General features: G+C 43.2%; 1 protein-coding gene across 1 annotated transcript; it reads left to right on the top strand.

The window, feature by feature from the left end:
- The first annotated feature begins 4,573 nt into the window (after positions 1 to 4,573).
- On the top strand, positions 4,574 to 9,457 carry LOC120360765 (dual specificity tyrosine-phosphorylation-regulated kinase 4-like). Its single transcript, XM_039461563.2, has 3 exons — positions 4,574 to 4,629; positions 8,152 to 8,321; positions 9,216 to 9,457. Exons 1-3 carry the CDS (start codon positions 4,574 to 4,576, stop codon positions 9,455 to 9,457), a joined length of 468 nt encoding a protein of 155 aa, XP_039317497.2.
- Positions 9,458 to 9,716: the final 259 nt, after the last annotated feature.

Raw genomic sequence — 9,716 nt, 5'->3', positions numbered from 1 at the left:
GATCCACCCGCCTCGGCCTCCCAAAGTGCTGGGATTACAGGCTTGAGCCACCGCGCCCGGCGAGTTTGTAATTATTTTATCCTTGGTTCCTAACAGTCATTTCCCCCTTTGCATATTTTCTGACTTCCTTTTTATCTTTAACTGTGAGGCAGTGTCTAGTACTGACACTAGAATTGGATGCCTACTCCTGAATCGCAGGTCTGTCACTAATAGCTCAGTAACCTTGACATTTGAACCTCCGTATGCCTCAGTTTTCTCACATTTAAATTGGAGGCAATAATACGACTTGCTTCATAGAATTTATGTAAAAGTTGAAAGGGCTTATCTATAAAACACTTGGAATCGTGCCTGGCACATACTAAACGTTATGTAAATACCACTAAATCCACGTTCCAAAATACTCTGTGCATATGTGCTTCGCAAAGTACCACAGATCCATTTGGGAAGCAGGCAAAATATAAAAATTGTTTTTATTAAATCTTTATTTTGTTTTAAATCACAGAATTATTATCTTCTGACGGTAACCAATTTAAACAACAGAGAAGTGATTACAGAATCCCTGCACCTCCCCAGGTAACCAGTAATCCCAGTTATGTGGAAATAACTACCGTGTTCAACTTCTTCAACTTCAGTCCATTCATCCTCATCTGTTGAGATTTTCTTTCCATACAATACGTGCACACACTGTATTGAATATACACTTCGCACGCTTCCTTTCCAACTCGACACGCTTCTCCCATTGCCAAGCCGCAAGACTCAGAAGCTGTCTACCCCAAATTAAGCTGACAGTTTTGAAAACTTAGTCTTATATTTGTCTTATGTTTTGTTTGTTATAAACTTGGCTAACTTAAATTCACTGTCCTACAACAATGCCCACGTTGGAGTTCGTTATCTACAAAGCAGGGACGGTAACACCTCCCTTGTGATTGGGTTACTGTGCGGGTTTGATGCTGTTACGTGTAACGGGACTCCCAAGTGCCGGCCGGCTGCACTCCCCGTCCCTGCCAGCGGGGGCGCAGCGTCCCCGAGAAGGCGTCCTGGAGGAGCGTGTTCTGCAGAGCGCCAAGTTTTTCCCACGAGGTTTCTCTCGCTTTGCCTCCGCAGAATACACGTACATCCAAAGCCGGTTCTACCGATCCCCAGAGGTGATCCTGGGCCACCCCTACGACATGGCCGTTGACATGTGGAGCCTGGGCTGCATCACGGCAGAGCTGTACACGGGCTCCCCCCTGTTCCCCGGGGAGAATGAGGTGGAGCAGCTGGCCTGCATCATGGAGGTACGGGGAGGGCTGGCCGGAGGTCGGCTCCCACGGAGACCGTGGGCTGGCTCTCAGACCCTGGGCTGCATCAGACTTGCCCAGGACCATGGCCTGCCTACTTTTTTTTTTTCTTTCTTTGGTTGGGTGTTTCCTAAAAGTAGTTTTGAAATTGTGTACCCCCTTGTACCTTGTCAAGTTGACATCTAACATTTTTATCTTAAATTTAAATAGTTGCAGAGGATGTCATTTCCATCATATTGTAAATAGTGACTTTTTTTTTTTTTTTTTTTTTTTTTTTTTTTTTGAGACGGAGTTTCGCTCTTGTTACCCAGGCTGGAGTGCAATGGCGCGATCTCGGCTCACCGCAACCTCCGCCTCCTGGGTTCAGGCAATTCTCCTGCCTCAGCCTCCTGAGTAGCTGGGATTACAGTCACGCGCCACCATGCCCAGCTAATTTTTGTATTTTTAGTAGAGATGGGGTTTCACCTTGTTGACCAGGATGGTCTCGATATCTTGACCTCGTGATCCACCCGCCTCGGCCTCCCAAAGTGCTGGGATTACAAGCGTGAGTCACCGCGCCCGGCCTAATAGTGACATTTTAAAATAAAAGTGTGACACCACCTTTGCAGAAATGTCCAAAAGAATACAAAACCAGAGTGACATGACACCCATTAAAATCTATCTGAAAGTATGTGAACAAGTTCTTAAGAGTCGTACATTTATTTTACTTTGTTCTTTTTTGCTTTTTGTTTTTACTCTTTTCTCTATGGAATTTTATTCTAATTTAATATATGCTTATGTTTAGAAACTTTTTTTTTGAGACAGAGTATCGATCTGTCGCCCAGGCTGGAGTGCAGTAGCATGATCTCGGCTCACTGCAACCTCCGCCTCCTGGGTTCAGGCAATTCTCCTGCCTCAGCCTCCTGAGTAGCTGGGATTACAGGCACACACCACCATGCCCAGCTAATTTTTGTGTTTTTAGTAGAGATGGGGTTTCACCATGTTGGCCAGGATGGTCTCGATCTCTTGACCTTGTGATTCATCCGCCTCGGCCTCCCAAAGTGCTGGGATTACAGGCGTGAGCCACTGCACCTGCCTAGAAACTTTTATCATCTTTATAGCTTTAAAAATTTCCTGATTCCATAAGCTTCATGTGTAAAATTTTTTTTCTGATAAATTGCCATTAAAATACATCTGGTGTGCACATTTTGATAATTATCAAAAATAAAATGTGAAATTTTATTGAGCATACAGCTCTTTGAAAAATGAATAGAGCCGGCTTTTCTTTTTCCAGTTAATGCTTCCACCCATAGGTGAATGATGCTTCTTACTAGAATGCCCAGGCTCAGGATCAATGTGATTCCAATTGCTTGGTGGTGCAGATGTGAACCCAGAGAGGAAGCCTGTTCTAGTTAAGGCCGTCTAATTTGGTGACTCCTTTTGAGTTCTATGTAAAAATCAAATGCTGATCTGCCATCTAAAATTATGTTTACCATCCTGTCAGCTGACAACCTGATTAAAATGTTAAAAACAAAGAATTGGAAATTATTTGACTTCAAAATATGTGTATTGTTCAGGCATTAGTAATTCACTGTGGGAAATGAGTTTTCTGGGAAAACTATCTCCCAATAGCAAGGCTTTACCAAACTCATGATATGATTATGAATTAGATCTATTATGCTTTCACTTGAAAGCCACCTTGTTATGGAACTAAATTAGACAAAATAGAAAAATGACTTTAAAAGTTTAAAATTTTACATTTTAGGATTTTCCCAGTGAACAAAAGATCTTTTGTGTGCAAACACCAAGGTGTGTGTCTGTCTATCTGTTTGTCTACCTATTTATCTTTACTAAATTTCTATTTTCCAGTTTGTCTCAAAGTTACAGAGAGAGAAACACATATAGCCTTGAGAATGACTAAACATAGAGAATTTCATTTCATGATTGAAACTAATAATATGAAAATAATCGAGGTAGAAGCAGCCATGGTGGAATGAACACGGGCCTGTGAGTCTGTGGATCCCAAATATACTTTTTTTACCCACAACTTAATAATTCAGGCTCTTGGACTAGACAGAGTCACTGTGGGAAGACACATCTTGAGCCTGTAACACTGAACTATGCGATAGCATCTAGGTGGGGACTAGCAGGAAGGAAGCACAGAGCACCTTCGTGGGAAGGTACTGAAGACATGGGCGTGTCCACTTCGTAGAGTTGCTTATTTCTACCATCAGCACTAGGCTTTAGGATGGTGACGGGATTTTTGCAGCAACGTCCGTATCTTCGCTTCCTGCAAAAGAAGGAATGTTGCTGAGAAAAATGCATCCTCGTCAGTGTTTTCCAAACTTTATCCAAATGTAGGAATCATTTGGGGAGCTTGCTAAAAAGCTAATTCCTATGATTCTCTTCTATAACGTATGCTATGGGAAGATTGAGATGGGACCCAGGATTTAATATTTTTAATAACAGCTCCTTGTGGTTCTTATGACAAGATGAGTCTGGGAAACATTGTTCTCTTCACTTCTTGACTCCCACTTTCCCAGGTTTGGGCTCCCAACAGCTCCTTAGCCCCTGGCAACTCCTGCTTAAAACCCTAATTAGCAGCAAAATGGTGTTGTCTTAAGCCTGGTAAGATATTATACTGAGGTGGCCCAGGCCGTAAGAAGGGGATGGACGGAATGAGGGATGAGGGCTAGAGTGAGAAAAACTTACATAGGAAAACGATGACATGACCATGACTTTAGGGGCTTTGTTATTTATAAGACTGTGAGCTTGATTCTTCTTTGGTCATTCATAAAAAGGGCAATGTAGGATGAAGTGGGAGGGCTAAGGTCATGATTCAAAAGAAAATGGATATTTGTGCGATTTCACAGGACCTTGCCCCTTAAGATTCACTTTACTATTGTTATTGTCATCGTTAGGGTTGTCTTATCTCGGCTAGAGCTAAACCATTTAAACTATTTGATTTGGAGAGGAGGTAGTAGAAGGAAGCTCAGAACATACTGAATAGTAGAAAAATATAAATTTTTAAAGTTAATTGTATTCCTTGGACAATCTACACATGGTTATTTCAAACTGAGACTGTGGGTGTGCTTGTGTGTATGTTTATTGGAGGGTGGCATGAGGCGAGTGTGTAAGACCAAGAGCAAAACAACCACAGAGGCCACTCTAAGCAGCAGCATGATGTGACCACTCAATATTTACGTCTGGAACTAAATACAGAATGTTGTATCTCTACAGATTCCAAAGGCTTACCTAAAAGTATAACCAACAACAAGGGGAAGAAAAGATACCCAGACTCCAAGGACCTCACGATGGTGCTAAAAACCTATGACACCAGCTTCCTGGACTTTCTCAGAAGGTGTTTGGTGTGAGTTTGTTGGAATATCTCTGCCTCTGGGTTTCCTCTTAAACGCTGTCCTTTCACACACGTTTGCTGGTAAAAGTCTAAGGCTGGGAGACAGTTATACAAGTAACAAGAAATGCTGCCGGGCGCGGTGGCTCAAGCCTGTAATCCCAGCACTTTGGGAGGCCGAGGCGGGTGGATCACGAGGTCGAGAGATCGAGACCAACCTGGTCAACATGGTGAAACCCCGTCTCTACTAAAAATACAAAACATTAGCTGGGCATGGTGGTGCGTGCCTATAATCCCAGCTACTCAGGAGGCTGAGGCAGGAGAATTGCCTGAACCCAGGAGGCGGAGGTTGCGGTGAGCCGAGATCGCGCTATTGCACTCCAGCCTGAGTAACAAGAGTGAGACTCCGTCTCAAAAAAAAAAAAAAAAAAAAAAAAAGAAATGCTAACGATAGAACTTTGAAGTCTACAAATTGCTTCCACATGTGTTGACTCATCAGACGTCTCTCTCTCCCTACTGTGTGCTGTCAGGGCAGGTGATTTGCTCTGTTTTGCAGGTATGGAGGTTGTGGTTCAAAGATATTAAGTGACTTGCCCTTGATTACACGGCGTGTGGTAGAGTTTAGCATCTTCCTGGCCTCAAACAGCTTGGCAGCGAGACCGTAGGCCAGTCTTTTTTTTTTTTGAGACAGAGTTTCGCTCTTGTTACCCAGGCTGAAGTGCAATGGCGCGATCTCGGCTCACCGCAACCTCCGCCTCCTGGGTTCAGGCAATTCTCCTGTCTCAGCCTCCTGAGTAGCTGGGATTACAGGCACGCGCCACCATGCCCAGCTGATATTTTGTATTTTTAGTAGAGACGGGGTTTCACCATATTGACCAGGATGGTCTCGATCTCTTGACCTCGTGATCCGCCTGCCTCAGCCTCCCAAAGTGCTGGGATTACAGGCTTGAGCCACCGCGCCCGGCCGTAGGCCAGTCTTAAGTATCCTGCTCTGTGAGCTGAAGCCAGGCTCCTGAGTGCTTGTTGTAATGATTTGCATACACATCCAGTTTAAACTGGTTTCAGGGCCTGTCCCTAACCCCCTAGGATTTAGTACCCAAATCCTCTTATAGTAGAGAATTAGGGGAAGGGTGAGCTGTAAACCATTTATTATGTAAAATTTTTTACAACCTATATGCATGTTTTGAATCTTAGAGATTAGATCTGCACTTAAGTCATAGTACTGAGCACAGTGCCTAGCTTAAAAGGTGTTTAGAAAATGTTAGCTGTTGTTATTATTTTACAGTTGTTAAAGAGGTAAATCTGTCTCCACTGAGTAGCAAGTGCATTATCCATGTGATCCTTGGCAAGTCATCACTTTTTTCTGGGCCTCAGTGTCCTTTCCTATAAAATGGGATATTCCTAAGCTCCCTTCCAGTTCTATCAGTCCTATAATTTAGTATTTTTAGAAGACCATATCATTATATTCTCTTTTTCTTCCAGTTGGATGGAGAGGTGTTAGCAAAATACTCTTCTGGCCTCTATGCACTCTGGACTTTTGGTACTAGCTCAGAGGGGGAACCATGAGGTAGCATTGAAAGTATTCCCAACTTAGAGGGCCGTGTGATTCACTTATCAGAATAATCAAGGAAGAGAAGGATTCCATACCCCAACTTTACCTCTCCCTTAACAAACAGAAACCAATTGCTGAGACAGATGGGTTACCCAGAAACCCCAACCATCCAGAACACAGCTCAGCACCAAGGAAGACATTATTTTCATTTCTTTCTTTCTTTCTTTCTTTTTTTCTTTCTTTCTTTTTTTTTTTTTTTTTTTTTTTTTGAGACGGAGTTTCGCCCTTGTTACCCAGGCTGGAGTGCAATGGCGCGATCTCAGCTCACCGCAACCTCCGCCTCCTGGGGTCAGGCAATTCTCCTGCCTCAGCCTCCTGAGTAGCTGGGATTACAGGCACACGCCACCATGCCCAGCTAATTTTTTGCACTTTTAGTAGAGACGGGGTTTCACCATGTTGACCAGGATGGTCTCGATCTCTCGACCTCGTGATCCACCCGCCTCGGCCTCCCAAAGTGCTGGGATTACAGGCTTGAGCCACCGCGCCCGGCTCTTTCTTTTTTTCTGAGACATAGTCTTGCTCCATCGCCCAGTCTGGAATACAGTGGTGTGATTTTGGCTCACTGCAACTTCTGCCTCCCGGGTTCATGCGATTCTCTTGTCTGAGCCTCTGGAGTTGCTGGGATTACAGGCACGTGCCACCAAGCCTGGCTAACTTTTTTTGTATTTTTAGTAGAGATGGGGTTTCACCATGTTAGCCAGGATGGTCTCAATCTCCTGAGCTCGTGATGCGCCCACCTTGGACTCCCAAAGTGCTGGGATTACAGGCGTGAACCACCGTGCCCAGCCACATTATTTTCTTCTTTAGTGCAAAGGACTGATTACTCATAACTTGCAAGAGGCAGTCAAGCTGATGGGGACTGTTACCTAATTGCTAATTAACAAATCTTAGAATGAGAGACTAAAAGTGTTGAGCCAAGTTCAGTAGGCATAAATGTAAAGCCTGGTGGTTAGACTTTGTAGGCTAACCCCAAAAGTCCAGGAAAGGAGAGGTTTGTTTAACAGCAGTTCATTTGACACAGAAATGAGAGCTTGAGCTGTTTAGGATCTTGATTAGTCTAGAATGTTAATACTGTCTCCCTGCAGTTATAGAAGCTATTCCCACCATGTGGACATTAGTTAGACAACTGCTAAAATATCCTTATCTCAGAAGGTGGCCAGATGGTGAAAACCATGTCATATAATCATTAGTTAGTGGCGATGTAAATATTTTCAGATAGTTGAAGGGCTGAAACATACAAGAAGAATTAGTTATTTTGTATGATGCTAATGGGTTGAATCAGGACCTGGGTTCAAGTTACTGGGAAGCAAACCAGTTTTGGTACAATAAAAATTAAGAACTTTCAAAGAATCAGAGTTTTAAAAAATTGGAATAGATGGTTCTGAGAGTTAGTGCCTTGTCACTGAAATTATTCAAGAATTTTAGGGTGATTCCATGATGGGAGTTTGGTCAATGTATTCTGCTACTGAATTAGAAGTTTGATTTGATTATATCCAAGTCCCCTTGCAAATCTTAATATTCTAGAATTCTATAACTCTTCTTGCAATATATTTGGAAGCCCCAATTCTGTAGTCTGGAAATTGAAATTAAGCATCTCTTTGTTTTAATATGCTTAGCTTACCAAAGCCTAAATCCCACTGATTAAGCTTTTGTAAAATAATATTTCTTATAAGGGAATTTCTAGGCATTCTGGAAGACTTGTGTAATATATATTCCCTGGCTTGTTATACACATCTTCTAAAAAGATTATTTTCAATAGCTGTTTCCAGGTACTTTTAAGTTATATGCCATAATCTCTGTTCTATGATGATATCTTTGAGATATCAACATAGCTTAAATAAAAATATTTGTTGGGTTTTTAAAATGTTTTAATATACTAAAAGGAAGTAAAACAGTAACCCATGCTGGGCTTTGTTGGGGTGCAGATGGGAACCTTCTCTTCACATGACCCCGGACCAGGCCCTCAAGCATGCCTGGATTCATCAGTCTAGGAACCTCAAGCCCAGGCCCCAGACCCTGAGGAAATCCAGTTTCATTTTCCCCTCTGAGACAAGGAAGAACAAGGTTCAAGGCCGTCATCACTCGAGCAAAAAAGGTACAGCCTGTCAAATAGCCAGTCCCATTCCCATAGTCCAGGAAGCCTGCCATGTCTTACCTTTGGGATTTTCCTTTTTTGCTCCTTATTAGGATTTTCCATCATTCTCCTATAATCAATTTCCTTTCTCCTCCTCCCCTTTTCCTTAACTGTGTCCACCCCTTTATGTCCTATAAGTACCTTTAGAATTTGTTGGGCCGGGCGCAGTGGCTCACGCCTGTAGTCCCAGCACTTTGGGAGGCCGAGGCGGGTGGATCACGAGGTCAGGAGATCAAGACCATCCTGGTCAACATGGTGAAACCCCATCTCTGCTAAAAATACAAAAAATTAGGTGGGCATGGTGGTGCGTGCCTGTAATCCCAGCTACTCGGGAGGCTGAGGCAGGAGAATTGCTTGAACCCAGGAGGCGGAGGTTGTGGTGAGCCAAGATCGAGCCATTGCACTCTAGCCTGGGTAACAAGAGCGAAACTCCATCTCAAAAAAAAAAGAAAAAAAAAAAAAAAGAATTTGTCAGTGCCAAATGATGGTATTATGCAATTTTTTATATGTAATATAGCCTAGTGGTTAGGCACATGGTCACAAGAGTCAGGTTGCCTGGGATTAAATTCTGGCTCCACCGCTGATCAGGTATGGACTTAACCTCTCTGTAGCTCAGTAGCTCCATTTATGAGAACGAGAATAACGCCTATTCTCCAGGGTTGCTGAAATGATCAGATGAATTAGTACACATAAACTGCTTAGAATAATGCCTGGCACATGGAATGCGCTTTACAAATGAGCTGTTTTTATTATCATCACAGTCATGGTTTCCACTAAGTGATTTACAGCCTAAAGGACAGTTCGCATATAATCCGCATTTGAATGCTTGTTCTTTCTGCCTTCTCTCTCCTTCAGCAGATGAGATCACCAGAGAGGCTACAGACAAAACAAAAGATGGCCCCGTGAAGCATATTCAGCATTCAGGTGATCAGCAGGACTCTCGCCAGCGCACAGCTGACACTGTTCAGCTGCCTCAACTGGTAGAAGCTCCCCCGAAGTCAGAGGCAGCTGTTGGGGCAGAAGTGTCCATGACCCCCACGGGACAGAGCAAAAATTCCTCCCCAAAGAACACAAACATTTTGCCCCCCATCGTATGACCTTCGCTGAGGGCGTGCCCTGCTCCTTTCCACCAGGGATTTGCATTAAGCAGCACTTACGTTGGACAATACTTCAGACTGTTGCTTTTTAATACAGAAAAGTTTATTTAAAAAAACTCTATTAATATGGCCAATTGGCACGATTTCTCTTATGAGGGATGGGGGAGGATGTCCTCACACTTAAATTCATTCCATATGTGTTTGTGTGTTGGGGGTGGGAATAGTTTTTAACTACCAGTGTTACTGCATCATTAATGGA

Source organism: Saimiri boliviensis, chromosome 7 (genome assembly GCF_048565385.1).
Source record: "Saimiri boliviensis isolate mSaiBol1 chromosome 7, mSaiBol1.pri, whole genome shotgun sequence".
Taxonomy (NCBI): domain Eukaryota; kingdom Metazoa; phylum Chordata; class Mammalia; order Primates; family Cebidae; genus Saimiri; species Saimiri boliviensis.
The sequence above is the reverse complement of the archived record's forward strand: the minus strand, read 5'-3'. Positions and strand labels throughout refer to the sequence as shown.